Source organism: Monocercomonoides exilis (assembly GCF_001643675.1).
Source record: "Monocercomonoides exilis strain PA203 chromosome Unknown scaffold17-1647472, whole genome shotgun sequence".
Lineage (NCBI taxonomy): Eukaryota > Preaxostyla > Oxymonadida > Polymastigidae > Monocercomonoides > Monocercomonoides exilis.
Genome location: NW_027150562.1, coordinates 143,809 through 163,072, shown reverse-complemented (window position 1 = coordinate 163,072; position 19,264 = coordinate 143,809). Strand labels below are relative to the sequence as shown.

General features: G+C 44.2%; 3 protein-coding genes across 3 annotated transcripts; 1 reads left to right on the top strand and 2 right to left on the bottom strand.

Moving 5' to 3' along the window:
• Positions 1-415: 415 nt before the first annotated feature.
• MONOS_1970 (putative Translation initiation factor IF-2) lies at positions 416-16,072 on the top strand (the record flags this gene model as incomplete). Its single annotated transcript, XM_067871858.1, has 5 exons — positions 416-499; positions 658-717; positions 786-9,245; positions 9,371-13,525; positions 13,683-16,072. The coding sequence occupies 5 exons, from the start codon at positions 416-418 to the stop codon at positions 15,573-15,575; spliced, it is 14,652 nt and encodes a 4,883-aa protein (XP_067729075.1). The 3' UTR covers positions 15,576-16,072.
• An 876-nt stretch (positions 16,073-16,948) lies between these two features.
• On the bottom strand, positions 16,949-17,311 carry MONOS_1971 (uncharacterized protein; the record flags this gene model as incomplete). Its single annotated transcript, XM_067871859.1, has 1 exon — positions 16,949-17,311. One exon carries the CDS (start codon positions 17,309-17,311, stop codon positions 16,949-16,951), a length of 363 nt encoding a protein of 120 aa, XP_067729074.1.
• Positions 17,312-17,344: 33 nt separating this feature from the next.
• Positions 17,345-19,186, bottom strand: MONOS_1972 (uncharacterized protein; the record flags this gene model as incomplete). Its single annotated transcript, XM_067871860.1, has 1 exon — positions 17,345-19,186. One exon carries the CDS (start codon positions 19,184-19,186, stop codon positions 17,345-17,347), a length of 1,842 nt encoding a protein of 613 aa, XP_067729073.1.
• Between the last annotated feature and the right edge of the window lie 78 nt (positions 19,187-19,264).

The window sequence follows — 19,264 nt, the reverse complement described above, 5'->3', positions numbered from 1 at the left end:
AGATCAATTTTCTTTTATTGCAATATCCAAACATATGAGTGATAGAAGCAATCACAAGCATAATTGCATAAAACCTACAGGATCTGCAGTTTACCAATTAGATTTGGAGACTTTAAAAGAGCTAACCCAAAAAAGTGCACATTTATTAAAGAAATATCCTGTTTATGTCTGCTTTAACAATGAATGTCCAAGAAAAGAAAGCGGTAAATTTCTTTTGAGTGCTGTGGAAGGACTTGGGTTGGTGCTTCCTGTCGAAATTATAAAGGAACTTGATGTTAGGTTGTTAATTTTTGTTTTTTGTAAATGCTGAAGAATAATTTTTTGAAATAGTGGAAATAAGTTAACAGCGCTTTCTGTCAGAGAAGCTAGTCGCGATCAAAAGGGTGCAAAAATTGGATTTCCAAAGCTTCGGAGAATGTGGATTGATAAAAATGAAATTGTTCAACTTGATCTTGATGGAGTTCCAAAAATTGAAGAACTTTATGCAGCACATAATCGCGTTTGCTTTGCTTTTTTTATGTAGCTTGAATTTCATTGAAAATGTGATAGTTAACTTCGTTCCCATCTTTTCCATCTTTTAAATCTCTTTCGATTCTTGATTTATCATTTAATCAAATATCCGGACCTATAACAGCATTATTGTCTGTTGCGCATAAGCTCACAATTTTGGATTTATCAAATAATGAATTTGATTGGGATCTTGATGAAATGAAGGAGGTTAATAATTATTTAAACAAGATTGTGTAATCAATTTTTTGTTTTTCATTTTTCTTAAAACCGAAAAGGTAATCGGGCAACTCGGAAGTTTTGCTGAGTTGAACTCTCTGAACATTTCAAGCAACCCTTTCCGCGATTCATTTCCGCCTCAACTGTTGATACATCACATCATCTTTGCGATGTCAAAAACAAAATTGGAGAAACTAAACGGAACTAAAATTGATAAATCGTTGAAGAAAAAGCAGCCCGCAGAGGCGTTGCGTTATGTCACAGAAAAGGAGAGTAATCAATTCTCAACGGCAGCTCTGTCTGATTTGACAATGCTGCTTACAACGACAGTTACAACTACATCTTCGTCATCGTCATCATCATCATCTTCTTCTTCTTCTGCTTCTTCAGCATCATCATCGTCAACGTCACCATCTCCTTCTCCATCTCCACAAACTCAGTCAACATCTTCTATTCCTCCACTCGCAATGTCTCCACAAGATTCTTCATCCACTTCTTCTTCTTTTTCCTCCTCTCCCTCATCATCATCATCTTCTTCTTCTCCACCTCCTTCCTCCACTTCCTCTCCTTCTTTTGCTTCATCTGCTCCTCCAAAGACATTTGCCCCAGTGCTGCTAACACCAACAGCCACCCACTCATCCATTGAGAATGCAGCACAGAATGAGAAGGCAAGTTCTGAAACACCTCCTCTGCCTCTTCCATCACAACAGACTGATTCTAATCAATTTGTACAGACAGCATCAACTGCACAAATAGAACAGACTAAGGAAACAAAAGAAGCAAAAGAAGCAGAACAGAAAGAACAAAAAGAGCAAATGGAATTAGCAGCAAAGCCAGCAGATTCTAGTACAACTGCTTCATCTACACTGTCATCATCATCTTCATCTGCATTTGCTGCTCCTTCATCTCTATCATCATCATCATCTTCTTCTTCTTCTTCTTCCTCTTCCTCTTCTCCTTCTCCTTCTTCATTTGATGCAGGGGCGTCTGTGTTTGCAGCAGCAGTGATGACGACGACGACAGCAGCAGCAGCGAGAGACGAGGAAGAGCAGAAGAGATTGAAAGAACTGGAAACGGCAGAGAAGAAGAGGAGGGAAGAGGAGGAAGCAAGAAAAGCAGAGGAAGAGAGGAAGAGGAAGAGGGTGGAGGAGGAAGAGGAAAAGAAGAGGAAGAAGGCGGAAGAGGAGGAAGAGAGAAAGAGGAAGAAACAAGAGGAAGAAGAAGAAAGAAGAAAGAAGAAGATGGAGGAGGAAGAAGAGAAGAGAAAGAAAAAGGGAGCAGAAGAGGAAGAAAAGAAGAGGAAAAAGAAGGAGGAAGAAGAAGAGAAGAGGAAGAAGAAAGAAGAGGAAGACAAAAAGGATGAAGAAAGAAAGAAGGAGGAAGAGAAAAAGGAAGAAGAGAAAAAGAAAGAAGATTCTTCGATTTCAAAGAAGATAGCTTCAATTGCACAGAAAATTGCTTCTTCTTCTTCTTCTTCTTCCAATACACCAACATCATCTGCCTCAAAAACAAGTGCAACTTCATCTTCTTCCCAAACATCATCCAAAAGCAATATTTCATCAACAACAACAACATCTTCTTCTTCTTCTTCTTCCTCTTCCTCTTCTTCCTCTTCCGCCTCTTCTTCTTCTTCACAAAAAAGACCTCACTATTTTGTGATTGACTTTGCTGACATTGCACGCATCTGTCAGTCAATCGAAGATGACATCAAACTCATCACACGACCTATCAGAATATCATCCTTTGCTTCTTCTTCTTCTTCTTCTTCTGCTTCTGCTTCATCATCTAATAATAATACTAATAATAATCCATTCCATCGTCTGATGATATCTGCCAAAGAGAAATACTCCTCACTCTCCAATCCTCAACTTGCTGTCTCCATCACCACAAAACTTATCCTTCTGCTTCAAATTCTTCTTCCCGTTTTTGCCTGCAGCCTTCCTCCTTCCATGGCCACACCTTCTTCTCCTCCACCACCGCCTCTTCCTCCACTCCCTAGCGATGGAAATCAGTCTGAACAATCAAATGGAAATACATCTTCCGCTTCTTCTTCTCTTTCTCAATCATCATCATCATCATCATCATCTTCTTCTTCTTCTTCTTCTTCTTCTTCTTCTTCTTCTTCTTCTTCTTCTTCTTCTTCAACATTGATTATTCCGTTGAGTGAGTCTGCTTTGTCCTCTTTACTCCCTCAGACGCACAAAAGATTAGCTAACAATATCTTTTCACAAGATGACACTTCTTCTTCTTCGTCTTCTTCACAGCCATCTCAATCAACAGATTCCTGGAGCTCACAGCTCTCTTGGCCAATCCGCCTGAAGCACTTTGGAATTGATGACGACTATGAGAATGAAGGTGAGGCAGATGATGATGACGACGATGATGAAGTCAACGAAGAAGGAAAAGAAGCAAATTCTCGTTTTGCCGGAAAGAAAGTGAAGATTGGTAAAGACTTCTACCCAACACCTTCTGCTTTGCATTCCATTGCTTCTGTTCTCTTGCTTCTCTGCCACATCTTCCCTGTGATTGTGTCATATGTCAGAAGTCGGTTAAACTCTTCTTCATCTTCATCTGCTTCTGCTTCTTCTGCTCTTTCTTCACTTGCATTAGCATCAGCAGCAACAACAACATCTTCTTCTTCCTCATCTTTCTCTTCCTCTTCTTCTTCCCCCTTCTCTTCTGATCCCTCCACACCCACTTACCCCCTCTCCTCCACACCAGCTATGCTCCCTCTCTTCCTTCTCTGTCTTTTGTGCCTGCTGAATGAACGCACCATTGCTCTTAGGAACAAACACCTGATTGCTATGAAGAAGCCATTTGTCGCTGCTAATTACAGAGGAAGCAGTGAAAATACTGAAAATGGAAGAGGAAAAGGAGAAAGAGAAGAAGATGGACAGTTGGGTGAGGATGTGATGGCAGATTCGTATGACCCTTCAAAATACAAAGGAGAATGCTTCGGGCTTCGCTTTGCGCTGATTGTACAGACACATCCTTTGTTCACGTCTGCATCTTCATTGCACATGGAGTCATACACATTTCCTGCAACACGTATGTTAGCTTTAAAATCATCATCATCATCATCATCATCTTCTTCTTCTTCTTCTTCTTCTGCTGCTGCTGCTTCTTTTGCTACTCCTAAAAAAGTGCTTAGCTACTTCTCAACCCCATCCGCCATCCGCTCTCTGTCATTCACCTCTTCTTCTCTCATCCAGACACTTGCCATGGCCTTTCCTGATCCACTCACTTTGTCCTATTCAAAGAAGAAAGAAGACGGCAATCTGTTGGAAGAAGAAGAGGAAGAAGAGAATGTGCTGGAAAGAGAGCATCAGCTTGGAATATTCAAGACACTTGAGACTAGCAATGATAGCAACATTAACAATATTAATAATAAAACTTCACTTGGCAGGAGAATTATGCCATCGATGATTGAGCGTGCAGCGAGGGGCCGAAGGCGGGCGCTTGGGATAGATCCTTCTCTTCCTCTTCAGCAGCAGCTGGATCTGTCTCTGAAGAGCATCAGCAACTGCAATAATGGCAATGGCAATGGAATTGCAGGTTATTCTGAGGCAACGTATTCTTCGCAGCCACCGATGTTTCTGCATTCTGCCACGCCTGCTGCAAGCATTCCTCACAGCCATCTGCGTGCGATTTGTGGAGTGGTTGATACGCTCTCTTCGACTGACGAGTCGATGCTATTCAATTTGCTGGCTGCAGCTGCACCTTCATTTGAGACTGCTACATTAACTGCGGTTTCAGCGGCTTCTGTGCAAAATGTGCAGAATGCGATGAATGGGATGAATGGGGTGAATGAGAAGAATACACAAGTGAATGGAAAATCAACAGAAAAAATGGGGAAAGTTTCAGGGCAGAATGTGAAGGGGAAGGAGAAAGATGTGAAGATGGGAGCGAAATCAGTCGTAAATTCATCATCATCATCATCATCTTCTTCTTCTTCTTCAATTACCTTGTCATCTCAGAATATGAGCATTGCATCAGCCAGCACAGCAAATCAGATGAATGCGTTTTTGACTTCTGTTTTCTCGCTGTTTGTTGAGCCTCCTCCAGAAAATATTGCAGGAAATGCTTCATCATCATCTTCTTCTTCTTCCTCTTCTTCTTCTCTTTCAGCCCAATCTCCATTCGGAGCATCAACAACAGGAGGATCAACATCAACCTCTTCTTCTTCTTCTTCCTCATCCTCTCCCTTATCTTCTGAGTCTCTTCTTTCTTCTCTCTCTCAGCTTCCACCTGGTCTCCGGCAGCGTCGTCTTTCTCGTTCTCTGTCGATTGCATCAACAGCTCGCCCTTCTCTTCTTGCAGCCACACAACTGACTGCCATCAGCCAAGCAGCAGAGAAGAAGAAAGAGAAGGAGAAGGATGCGGAAGAGGAGGAAATAGAGAAAGTGCAGATGGAGGAGAGGAAGGTATTTATGAGGGAAGGGGAGAAAGAGGAAGAAGAAGATGATGAGAAGGAGAAAGAAATCGAAGTGAACGTGGAAGGAGTGCTGCCAATCACAGTGAAATATCACTTTCTTCCTCTGCTCTGCTCGCTCATTGCGTCACTCACCACACCTGCCGGCAAAGAAAACAACGCTTCTTCCTCTATTTCTTCTGTTTCATCATCATCATCATCATCTTCTTCTTCTTCAAATGAATCAGAAGACTCATCTGTCGATGAATTATACACATTTACTGAGCAACATCTGTCTCTTCTTGTCATCTTCCGCCCGAGTGCTAAGCTCCTCTTCTCTTCCATTCCTCACCTTTTACCTTTCCTCCACACACAATTCATGTCATTCTTCAACCAACTATTAAATTCCCCCTGTGTGTTTGTGAAGGAAGAGAAGGAGATTTCAGAAGGGAAACAGAAAGAGGAGAATGGAAGCTCTGCTCCTGTTGTTGTCAGGGCATCTCCATTTGGAGCAACACAATCTAATTCTTCTTCTACAACCTCTTCTTCTTCTTCTCCTCCTCCTCCTCCGCTCCCTTCTGTTCAATTGGATTCTCTTGTCCAATGCTCCATAGCTTTGCTCAGCCATCTCTCAACCAACCAATCATTCCTCGCAGCCTTTGTGAATGTTCCTTGCACAATGCCTTCTTCACTTCTTCCACAAAATGCTGGTTCACCTAATCAATCTTCTTCTTCTTCTTCTTCTTCTTCTTCTTCTTCTTCTTCTTCTTCTTCTTCTGTTTCCCCCTCTTCTTCTCCTTCTCCTTCTCCTCCCTCTTCTCCTCCCTCTTCTCCATTGCTTTTGATACCAATTATGATATACACCCTGAAGAAGTGCATTGGATTATCCACACAGATTGTTATGAACATGAAGCACTCTCAACAGAAAAGAAGCGAAAATGCAAAGAACACCTCAGCACAGCCAGATAATAGCGAAGCAACATCAACTGAACATCCAAAAGTTTCATCTTCTTCTCTTCATTCTTTCCTTTCGTGTGCTGTACATGTGATATCTCTGTGTGTTACCTTCATAACTGCCTCCTCTCAACAAGAGAGCAACTCAAACAGACAGCCTGCTCCACTAATACTCACAGCACGCTCAGCTTCATTTGCTGCGGAATGCATCTTGTCTGCTGTTCATACTCTTCTGCTACGTCTGCTGAATGAAGCGACGAATGCAGAAGAAGAAGAAGAGGAAGAGAGGCAGAAGCAGAAGTTCAAGAACACACCTGCAATTAATCAGATGAAGCCGGCATCAGCATCATCATCATCTTCTTCTTCTTCTTCTACTAATAATAATAATAACCTATCATCATTTGTGGCATTCCATCCATTCATTGCTCCAATTGTGAGCAGTGCTCTTCCTCTTCTATGTGTTATCCTGTCATCTGCACTTGCTACATTCTCTTCTTCTCCTTCCATTTCTTCCCCTTCCCCTTCTCTTTCCTCTTATTCTTCTCTTTCTCTTTCTTCCTTTAGCGACAAACGCAACCAACAGTCTCTTCAGTCTTCAGTGAATGATCTCTTCAGCCAATGCTGCAGCTCCTGCAGTGCTGTGAAGATTGTCACTCGCATTCTTTCACACAAATACTGGGCTGACTGCTTTGCCATCGAAAATTCAAAGGAAAATGATTCATCGAAACAAATATCATCTTGTATATGTTCTTCTTCTTCACCTTCCTGTTGTTTGAGTGAATGTGAGTCATCTGTGAATGAAGCAGAGTTTGCCGATGTGCGGACGATGTCTTCTTCTATTTATGAGCCACACTGCCACCGATGGAACCATTCAATGTGTCTGATGGCAACCCCACTCGATGAAATGGCTGAAGAAGGCTCAAAAAATGCATCCCTTTCAGATGCTGATAAAAGCGACGGGGCAGCTGTACCAACAGCACCAGCAGCTTCTGTTCAGTTGAGAAGTGCGTTTCCTTCTTCTTCTGCATCAACAACCACATCTTCTTCTTTTCGTTCTTCTCGTTCCAAAGCATCTTCCATTGCCGAAGCCACCTCCCCCGTCAATCTGTTCAGTTTCCTGCACCACATCTACCCATCTGCTCTCCACCACTCTCTCCTCATCTCTCTTGCTTCTTCTGCCTGCTGCACACTTCCTCTGCTTATCTCCTTCTCTGAACGCACTCCTGCTTTCAAAGCAGGCTTAGAGCACTTTCTGTTCAAAACGAACTTCTTAGAGAGAGTGTTTGTGTTTGCTGAGGGTGTGCTGGGGCTGAAGACATTCAAAAACAAAGAAGATACTTCTTCTTCTACAACTACTACATCTTCAGATGCTCCAAGCTCTTTTGGTGGTAATTCCAACGAAAGCGAAGAAGAATCCACAAAACTTTCATCGGTCAACAACAAAACTAACAGTATTGCTCAATCTCGAATGCTTCATTTCTTACCCTCTGCCTATTGCCTTTCCTCTGCTTCCTGCTCTCTTTCTCTGTCAAAAGTGCATTTTGCGTCATCTCTTCTCCGTCTCTCCCAGAACATGCTGTTTGCAACACTTCCCCAGCAGGACAAGCACACCCTCCTGTTGAGCCATCTTCTGCCCACTCTCTTCCACCTCCTGATGCCTTGCTCTGTCTCTTTTCTTCTTTCAGCTGTAAATGAAAAGAGTCTCAAACAATCTTCTTCTTCTTCTTTTGCTCCTTCCTTCACTGAGTCCTTCCAATACATCTCTCACGCCTCTTCTAGCTTCTTCCTCTTTGTTCTCCAGCAAAAGGTCACCCAGCTCTTCCATTCATTCACCTCTATCGGCTCCTTCAGCCTCAATGTCGCATTCGTTATCTCCACCTTCAAGTCTGCCCTTTCTCTTCTTGCTCCCTTTGTCTCCAACTACCTCACTGACTCTATCGTCCCCAATGTTCTTCAGAACTCCCTCTCAAACAGCTTCGTCTCTTTCCTTTCATTCCGTGTGTCCCCGTTCTTCCTCCAGTTTCTTGCTGCCCGCTGTGATCCTGTTATCATCGAATGCATCACCATCCTCACAAGAATCGTCTCAAACTCTTCCATTCTGCTTTATGCCCCTTCTTCTTCTTCTTCTTCTTCTTCCTCCTCTGCCTCTTCTTCTTCTCTGATGCTGCCTCGATTGAACGAGCCATCCAGCTATGTCAGTGTTGAGATCACACCTCCTCTGCCTCTCTCTAAACCCACTCAGCGCTCCTTCACCATCACTTCTATGCTTCCTCCTTCTTTGTCTTCACTTACTCCTTCTTCTTCTTCCTCTTCTTCAAATGATTCATTCTCTTTTTCCTCTTCTCATTATGCAGCCATCTCCCGCAGTGCCTTCGTGTCCTCGCCTGCTTTCTATGCCTCAATCATTCCACTTGTTCTGTGTGCTTTAGAACTGAACAACAGGCGAAAAGGAGAAAGAAGGGCAAATGAAGAGACAGAGGAAGAGATGAACAGAAGAATCGAAGCTCGAAGAGATAACCAGAAACGGATGACTCTGATTGACCTGATCATCACAGCACAAAGAGCATCCACGACTAACACCAGCAGCACATCCACAATGTCCCAGCTGTCTTTCCTGCCTGCGTGTGAGTACAGCGAAGAAAGAGCAGGGAGTTATGGAGAACACACCCTCATCCCTGTGGCTGGCTATCCGCGCTATCCGCTGAAGATCCGACAGAACTCTGCATTGACTGCTGCTGTGTTCAACTTCTTCCGTGCAGTGGAGAAACAAGAAGAATTGTATCAGAAATTAGCACCGAAAAGGAAGACGAAAGAACAGCTGATGGAGGAGATGAAGAGGCTGAAGGAGGCAAAAGCTGCTCAGAACAAAATGGGCAGAAAGGACAGCTCAGCTAACTTGCTTGCATCGTCACCATCGACTTCTTCATTGACGTCATCATCATCTTCTTCTTCCTTAACTTCTTCTTCTTCATCATCGTTGAGGACGAAGAATGAAAGTGCAGGGACAACCCCTCAGTCTCTGTGGAAGATGGTGATTTCACAGATAATTCCGAGGTTTGGCCATCTGCTTGTGCAGATAGCTGTCAATGAAGACATGAATGGAAGTAACGAAATGTTCAAGATGGAAAAATCAGTTATTGGGTCATCTATTTGGGTGTGATGCACATTTTTTTTTATAAATTTTCGATTTATTATTAACTTTTTTTATTCTTTTGTTTCACAACAAATATTTTGTATCTAAAATAAATATTTTTCTTTCTTTTCTTTCTTTTTCATTAGGTGATTATCCAATGTCTCTTCAACCTCCCACCATCCTCCTCCCTCACCTTCCGTTTCCTAACGGCCCTATTTCTCCGGATGGAGAAAAACGCCAGAAACTCCGTCTTTCTGCCTTTGCGCTCCGGTTTAGCTCGTTCGAGCTCTTCTTATCTGCCACCTGCCTCTCTGCTGTTTCTTTCCTCAAGCAACCCATCGCAATCAGCAGCACACGTCATCAACTGGCGTGATAGCACATTTGGCGATGGAGAACTGGAAGAAGAGAATGACATCATCGATGTTGAAGACGATGACGACGATGATGATGAAAGTTCAAGTGTTGGTGGAGATGGAAGTAAAAGCGGTGGGACTAAAACACTGACACCTGAGCAAGAGAAGAAGCGGCTGGAGAAAGAGCGCATTCGCGCTGAGGAAGAGGCAGAAGATATGACAGACAGCGACGAAGACAAAGAAAGCTCTTCTTCTCCTTCTGGCTCGCCTCCTTCTTCTGTTTTATCATCGCCAGATAAAGACACTCCAAAATCCGGTCTGATACGCTCTCCATTCGCAGCTGTGCCCAGAGCACCCCGCCCTTCTCTCTCAATGGCACTTATCACATCTTCCTCCTCTTCTTCTTCTTCATCTCCTCTGCCTTCTCTTGTCAAACCTTCCTCCTCTCCCTTGTTATCACAAGATATTCCTTCCTCCTCTCCTTCTTTTGACATCTCTTCTCTGATGTCATCTGGCATCTCCACTGCTCTTCCCCCTGCTCCTGTCCCGCCTGCCCCAGTTGTAGTGATCAACTCAGCAGACGAAGAGACCGTGGCTGAAGAAGTACAGAACATTGCTAAGACAGCTTCATTAACAACGCTGATAACACCAGAGGGAGGGGCCACGAATGACAGCGAAGGAGCAAATGGAGCGAAAAGAGGAATATCCAAGTCTGTTTCTACTGCTTCATTGAGCAGTCTCCAATCTCCTCCTTCTCTGACACCTGCCCCGACACTTGCTTCTTCTCCTGCTTCTTCGCCTGATGCAGCACCGTTACCTCCGATGCCATCCACTGGGGATTTAACCAGCTCTCATTCACTTCTCATTTCGTCGCAGCTGGTGCTGCTGCAGATGTACCTCATTTTCTTTGCCCGGATGCAGAAGGAGAAGACTGAAAAAACGGTGAAGATGCTGCGGGAGATCTACAAAGAGCGAGAGAAGCAGCGAGAAAAGGAAAGAGAGAGGAGAAGAAGGAGACAGCAGGGTAATCTGTTCCAGGGGGGAAGTGGGGAAGACTTCGATCCAGACGACGATGATGATATTTGGGAGCCAGATGAGCTGGATGAAGACGACAATCTGACAGAAGAGGAAGAAGAGGAGAAGAGGGAGCAGCAGGCGCTGACACGAAGGACGAAGATATCTGAAAGGGTGGGGATGGAGAAAGTGATGCAGGACAATGGGTATGAGTATGTGGATGTGGTGTTTATTCCACCCAGACACCGCAAAAGAAGCACAGAAACCTCGTCATTTGACTCGATTATTTCTCTGGGGCTGCCTCAGGTGCATTCATTCCGGACATTCTGGGAGGAGATTGTTGGCGCAGCAGAGATGAATGAGAAGATACAAGGAGAAGAAGAGGCAATGCGGAAGGCGTGGAAGACACAGGAGAAGCAGCTGCTGGAGAGGACGAATAAGATTCTGGAAGCGCTGAGGAAGAAGAAAGCCATAGCAGCTGCTCAAGCTGCAGCTGCGGTGGCATCAGCAGGAGGAGGAGGAAGTGGCAGTGGCAGTGGTAGTGGTGGCAGTGGTGGTGGAGGAAGCAGCGAGAATAGCTCAACTTCCAAAGAAGGAGACTATTCGAAGGATGGCAGTGCAGCAGAAGAAGAAAGCGGGGCGCTTGAAGTGGATGACATGATGCCTGACGACAGCGAAAAAGGAACATTCGCGTTTTCTGCATGCCCAGCCGCGGAAACATCCATCACCTGGTTCTCCACCATCTCCACGCCTTATTCCAAGCCAAATGTAGATATTGGCGCGCTCCATGCTTCAGGCAGCAACCACACTGTCACTCCAATCTCGATGCTTGCTTACTCTTCAGTCGTCGGCAGCTCCCCTCTCCCGACTCCTCCTTATGCCTCTCCAAAGCCTTCTCCTTTTGCTCCCAATGGAACGCCAGCTAATCGTCCATCGCCACTCCTGACGTCTTCTTCCTCGTCTTCTTCTCTTCTTCTTCAGCAAAAGCGCCAGCAGTCTTCGTCTTCTCTTCCATCACCCATGTCATCAGCATCACTCGATGTGTCCCCCGTGGCTGATCCTGAGCACATTCTGCGTGTGCTGATGTCTCTGCTCATAAAGTCCTCCAACAAAGAGAGGAACGCCCTGCGCCTGCTGATGCGCACAGACCAGTTCTTCTTCTCTCTCTGGCGTGTGACACAGTGGGACTCTTCAGTTGTATCTGACCAGTCTCCTTATTCTTCTTCTTCTTTTCCATTCACCAATTCCTCTGTCAACTCCACCCTCTCTTCCTTCAGCTCTCCTCCACTCACCTCTCAGCTGCTGACTGGCCTTTCTCTCCCAACACCTGCCTCTCAGCACCGCCGGGTGCTTCTGCTAAGAGCGATGACGTTGATTTCGCTACTGCTTAGGAACAATGTGCTTGAATTGAGAGACAGAGAGTCCAACAAGCTGTCAGACGCTGAGATCTGGTTCATGCTGAACAAGAAGGATGTGATGAGGGGAGAAAGCAACGCGAGAAGAAGAGGCGACGAAAGCGAGACGAAAACGAAGAGCGAGCTGGAGTCGATGAACCTGTCCTTCCACCAGACGTCTTCTATGCTCAACTACCAGGCAATGGGTGCAGTGGCTACGATGCTGCAGATGCCGAAGGGCGACGAAAATCGTCGGCCTTCTTCAATCCGAAGCTCAAAGCGGATGTCGACGAGCAACTTGGAAGAGCAGAAGGAGTTCCTGACACCCGACCTGTTCTCGTCGTATTCGTCCATTGCGCTTTCGGAGATGCGCTTAGCGATCATCGCCTACTCCACCATTTCTCCGCTGCTGATGGAGCTGCTCTATTCGATTGTCTCTTACTCCTCCATCACTGCTGACTACGCTAAGAAGCAGGCAGCCTCTACAAAATGGACACCTCCCACGATTGCTACTCTGACAGGCACAGCCACACCAGCCCCTGCCACTCCATCATTCATCAACCAGCAGTTCATTCCTTCTCAGGTTGCTTTTACAATGCCACCTTCTGCCCCTCCTTTTTCATTCAAGTACAACTACACTGCAGAGCACCCGGACTCGTTTACTTCTCCTTTGCTCCGCTTTCTGGTTATTCCACAGCCGAATTACATTCCTGCACGAAGTGACTCTATTTGGAACTATGTCCCCACTCACCGCCCTCTTCTGCAGCAGCAGGCACTTTCTGGTAAATCTTTCAATAATTCTTCCTCTTCTTCTTCTTCTTCTTCTTCTTTCTCACAGACAATGCAGCCACCTGTGGGGATGTCATCTGCAGCTCCTCCACCACCCACTTTTCTGGATCTGCCAGAAGAGTTGAGAGAATCTTTGATTGAAGGGCTGGTAAATGTGTGCTACTCCATCATCCTCCACATCAAGAACATCCCCTTCTTCACCATGTTCTCCTCTTACTTCAGCGCCTTCTCAACATCAAGTGCGTTGAATTCTTCTGTCTACAACTCAACCGACCTGCTCCGCAAGCATTTCTTGCTTCATCTGTTTCCTCTGTCTGTCATACAACTTTTGCTCCATCTCCTCAAGATTGAATATATGCGCTTAGCTTCTGAATATCACTCATCCACAGCAACACCCCAGGCATCCAGTCAGATGCTACCTCATCTTCCACCACAGCCCCCACCTCCTTCGCCTATTTCTGAATATTCTCCGCTTTCATCCACACTGACTGAAGTGCAGAAGAGAAGAGAAGCGAGACGAAGGGCGAGGTTGCAGGAAGAGCACGAGAAGGAAATAAGAAAGTACAAGAAAAGATTGATAGCACTGGCGAAAGGAAGGGAAGGGCTGAAGACAAGAAGAGATCTGATCAAGCAGTATGAGAAGATGGCATACTACAGCACACTCTCAAAGATCATCTGGATTGTTGGCGAGTGGCTTGTTGTTGTGCCTGAAATGCGATATCGTGTTTGGAAGTACATACAAGCTATGGAGGTTTGTTAGTCTATTTAATGAAATAATATTTATTGTTTTTTTGTTTTACTCTTTTTTCTTTATTCTATTTGTTTATTATTTTTGTGATATTGTGAATTATCCATTCATATTTCATTATCATTCATATAAAATCCTCAATCAATAATCAATATTACAGGTTGGCAGTCCAGTTCCATATCATCCATCATTCCTCGACAGCATCCACTACTGCATTGTTGAGCCATCTGCCATTTCGTATCTCAAATATGTTGCAGAGCAGAAGGCAGAAAAGGGCAAGCCACACGACTTCACAGCCGATACGTCTGCACAGCCCAGCCCTTCTTCTTCCACATCTCCAAATCCGTCCCCAGGTTCCAGAGCATCTTCGGGTGCGTATTCTCCTGTCCCCACTTCTTCTGCCTCTCCGTCTGGTGCTCCAACAGCTGAGGTTGCTGAAAAGAAGAAGTTTGGTTTCCGGAGCGGACCAAAAGTGTCGTTCGGGAAGATTCTGCAGACGTCTCATATTTTGGCATCGAGCTATGGAGAGATTGGACTTGAGTCTAACTCCACGTTCGGGATGCTCATCATAACCACCACACACATCCTCCTCTTTGCTCTGTCGCCTGTTACAAGGCAGTTGATTGTTGATGCATCAGTTGGAAAGATTCTGAAGGGAGTGAGTGGAAGAACAACAGCCACAGGGAAAGAAGAGGAGTCATTGGAGGTGCTTGTGGGGAAGGAGACAGATGCTACTGCTTCTTCACATGGCACAATTTCTTCTTCTTCAATGGGAGCATCTTCTTCTTCGTCATCGTCTGCAGCATACAACCAGATGATACAGCAGATGTATTCAACGCTGCTATCAGTTGATCGTTCTCTATCACACACAATCTGCATAGGCGATGTTGCCTCAGAAGGAAGCAACTCCACAACATTCTTCTTGGGAGACGCGCTGTTTCTTGATGGAGTGGAGAAAATGAAGCTGATAAAGGCCATTTCACTCTCTGAGATCTCCTGTATATTGTTCCCACACCCGCTTTATTCGACGGCGTATCGTATCGGAATCGAAATGAACGATGCAGAAGGCACGTTCTTCTCCTTTGGCTCATACACAATGGGGCGGATGATGAAGATCCGGGATGCTCTGATCGATCTGTCAAAGACAATTGTACCCAGCCCATTTGCGATTCTGCTGGAGACGACGTTTGAGGATCTGACTAAGTTCTCGCTGGAGGAGGAGATGAAAGAGCTGCAGGATGAGATGAAGCTGAAAGGTATGACGACTGTTTCTGAGGGTGTGTCACAGAGCAACGGGATGATGCTTGTGTCGCACGTGCAGAACTTTGGGGCCATGCTGAAGAAGAAAGGCAGGCTCTCCATTCCACTGCAGGAGCGCATTCTGTTTGAAGGCCTGTGTCTGAAGGAGAGTGAAGAGAATGCTGGTTTCCGCGGGGTGACGGTGTCTCGTGCGTTTATCTGTGAGTACTGGGTGGAAACAGCCAGGTGGGGCAAAGGGAGTCGGTCAGGGTTTGCGACACTCAATCAGCTGGTGGCAATCGAATGGCTGGTGGCGTATGAAGAATTTGCACTGGTGACACACAAAATGAAGAAGATACAGAAGAAGAAGGAGAAAGAGAAGGAGAAGAGGCGGATGGCTGAGTTTGAGTGCGGAAATGAGTCAGAACAAAGCAGCAGTGAAGCAGAAGATGATGATTTTGACTCAGACGACGAAGACTGGAAGCTGAAGCTGACTCCATCCACATCATCGATATTGGGATGTGTGAATCGAAGCAACAATTCTCCGTCTTCGCCTTTGTCTTCTCCTTCATCGAGTCGCGTTTCTCGCCCACTGAATGCGTCTTCATTGTGCACACATGCTTCAATTGTGGGTGTTCCAGGCGATGCATCAGCTGTCAGAATAAGATATCTCGACTCCAAGACAGGGAGGAGGAAAGTGATTGTGTACAAGTTTGGGTGTGTGGAGCATGTTCATATGTTTGTCTCGACTGTCAGATATGTTGTCGAAGAGAGCTTTATGGCTCGTGTTGCGATTTCAAAGACACCTCAGTAACGTTGTAAATGATTCTGTTTAAGATATGTATATATTTTTTTATTTTTCACTTTTTTTTTTAATATTCGGAAAAAAATATTTTTTTTTTTCGATTTATATTTCATTTTGTTTGTTTAAAAAGTTCCTGTTTATGTTTTAATACTGTTTAATGCATAGTTTATGCTAATTTTTATTTTGTTAGATTTTATTTTTATCGATATTTAATTTGAAGAAGCCTGTTGGTTTGCGTCATCTATTTATTTTTCAACTCATCTCAAATTTCTTATGTCAATGCTGTTACGTTTATTCATTGAGTTTTATTGTTATATGAACATTTGCACTCAATGTGATCTTGTTAATGGCAGTTTTTAATTTCTTGAATAGTTGCTTTCTCATCTTCCAGGTTAAATTTTCTCGTTGCTTCATATTATTCTTTCTTGGAATGTTTTTCTTTTGTGTTAATATATGGCTTTAGAGATTTTTTAAAAAAATAAAAAAAATTGAACTGCCACGATAACTGATTGACTTTTTAATATCTAAGTTACATTACAAGCTAAATTATATTTATAAATGATTTGAAAAAAGGAAAAATAAACAAATTAATTTTCGCTAACCAATAATTTTTAATCAGTGACTTTGTTCTTTGAAACATATGACTGATCTTTTTTGAAATGAAATTTTTGTTCGAGTTTTGATCAAAATTTTTATCTCAATGGGATTTGCATCAAATTTTGTTTTTGCAATAGCAATATCATAAACAAAAAGTGTTCCCTATTTCAACTCATTTTTATCAAAATCCTATTGAAAACGAAATTTTGATCAAAACTCGAACGAAAGTTTGATTTCAAAAAAGATCAGCCATATTTCAATGAAGAAAAATACTTTAATGGGACAAAAATTTTTTCGTAAAGATCAAATAAAACTACAACACCTTTTGTTGTGGAAGCAAGGAGCCTATATCAAGGGCTCTGTCGCTTTCAAATTGAAGAGAAAACGGTAGATGTTTAAAAAATTGAATTAATAATAAAAAGCACAAAATAAGGTTAATTGTGCAAATAACAATGTGCAGAGAGGTTGTTGTGGTGCGAAAAAGTGCAAAATTGAAAATGAAAAAACTTATAATTGAAAAAACAAAGGGTGGGAAGAGCTTACTCGTGGTGAGACAGAGAGGTGCTGTAGTTTTGTTTGTTCTTTACGAATTAAAGAACAAAGTACCATATTTCTCCAGAACAAACGATCAACAACAACACCTCTTGTTATGGGACTATTAGAAGTTGGGATTGTCATCTGTCAGCTTAAATGTGTCTTATTTCACTTGTTTGGATTGTTCTTATTGTTGTGAGCTCAATTCTGCTACAATCCTTAATCGTTTCTTCTGTCTGTGGGTTTGGGTCTCAAGTGTTCAAGTCTTTGGTGAGTTCGGGAGGCTGCGGCTGTTGGAATGTAATATTCGTCGGTAAGATGGTTGTTGAGCTAGATGGGCTGACTGTTGGTGGGGAAGCGAGCGGAGATGCGGAAGCAGGGTTGAATAGTGTGAGTGCCGTTTGGTTCTTTTGTTGGGGTGCTATCAGGGCGTGGGCCATGCTCGATCCCAGGTTGGTTCTGAAGTCAGATTTAGTGGGGATGTGCGCTGTTGGTGATAGGCGTGCATGTCTTGCTATAAGAACTTCCGGTATTCCCTTCAAGGTTAAAGCAGAGATGGCTGCATGCTTGATTGTGTACGGTTTGAATTCCTGTGGGATCCCCACTTGTGACATTCCTAGCCTAGCAAGTCTCCTGATTACTGATGTTTAAAGTGGAGTGTGATGAGTTGTATTCAGCAAGGAGGTGTCTCTTGATACGTACGTTCTCCGAACTCTCTCCCAAAGACAATGTGCTGCTCTTGCAGGGCAAATCTTTTCGTCGGCCTCACCTAAGAAATGGATTGTCAAGTTACTCGCTGGAATTGAGGTTTTGAGATGCAAGTGAATGTGGATGGCATCGTTGTTGAAAATGGATTTGCTCATAGATAGTAGCTCAAGTTCGTGAAACCGGCAGGCTGTGAACAAAACACATAGCAAAATGCACTTCGCTGTAAGTTCGAAAAACGATATGTCGGAGTTGGATGGTCGTAAATTGAAATAATCAAACGCCAGTGATGGGGACCACATGTATATGTCAATTCTTCTGGGTACGTGTGAACTGTGAAACGAGTGGAAGATTGTCTTTATGATTGGTATTTGGCCAATATCCTCTCCGTAACTTAGCCTGGAGAATAGGGACACTGCGGATCTCGTGGTACACAAGCAAGAGTTGGGGAATCCCTTCTCCTTCAGCTTCACGTAGAGCATGGCACATCTTCTGCACCACTCTCCAAAGTTTCTCGGAAATTCTCCACAATTTTCCTCTGTCCAAATCTGTCCAAAATGTGCAAATCCAAAGGTGTAGGCTGTCCATGGAGAATGTGAAACACTGTTCTTTGTCTCTTCGATTAGTGATTGAGGGACTCCGCATTTCTGTAAGCAGCTGATCCACCACTGTTCTCCTCTTTGTGCTACCAGTTGAGTCTTGCTGCTAAATAAGGTCCCGGTGGGAGTGATGCTCCCGACTTCCCCATTCCTGGCCCTGCCCTCAATATTTTCCTCGAATCGCTCCATCTTATGAAAGATGTCGTCATCTCCCTCAGAAGAGGGGTCCAGACCTGGAACCTCCAGGCTGGAAAAAGAATTACTTCTTTCGCATGTTCCTCCCGAATCTTCCTTAAGCAAAAGAGGATCAGAGGAATCAGTGGTTGTACCAGGGTCACAGCTCCCTTCCAGTCTGCTTGTAGTCCGTCCTCTAGCTCCGGGCTTCCTGGTCCAAACCAAGTCATTGTTTTCCTGTTTCTCGCGCTTGCAAAGGCGTCCTGTTCGGTTGTAAGATCCAACCGATATTCCAGCTCTCTTAATGCTTCGTCTGTGATCTCGTAATCTCCTGTGCGCTGGAGTCTTGATAAGGCATCCGCTGTCTCGTTCTTTACTCCCGGGAGGTGAACAGCTCTCATCTGAATATTCCATTCTGTTGTCATTTGTCGTATTTTCCTTTGTAGAGAAAGGAGATTCGCTCCAGCTGCACAGCGATTGATGTCGTAGACCACCGTCGTGTTGTCTTATCTTAGCAAGATTGTGTGTATGTGGCGCCCAAGGATGAGGGGGAGGAAGTACCTGAGTTCCATTAAGACAGCTAACTTCTCCTTGAAATTGGAGGATTGGCTGACAAAGGCCTTGTTGAACGGTTGGTGAAAGTGGAACAAGTCTCCGTTGATTTTTAGCGTGGATCCACAAGCCCGGGGTGCCGCATCCGTAGAAAGAACAGCCTGGGGGTCTGCGTATGATGTCCATGGTCTTTGCTCCTTCTTGGTTAGCCTTGCCTTCCATCCATATATCTGCTTGATGATCGAAGGGTTGACTCTCATCGTCGCATTTAATCCTTCCTTCTTCACTGCTCTGTTGAGTGCCTGGTATTATCTGTTCATTTGAAATGAAGCTTCTCTGTTGACGAACCGTGTGGCGCTGATGAGACCTACAAACGATGCAAAGCTCTTGATCCTGACTTTTGTGTTTCTCCTTGCAAGTCTCATCCCCCGTTTGTACTCCTTCCTCAGAGACCTGCATCTTTCTTGTTCTAGCCTGACAGTACCTCTCTTAGTCCTCCATGTCCATCGCAGAAAGTTGAATGTCTGTCTCGGCTGC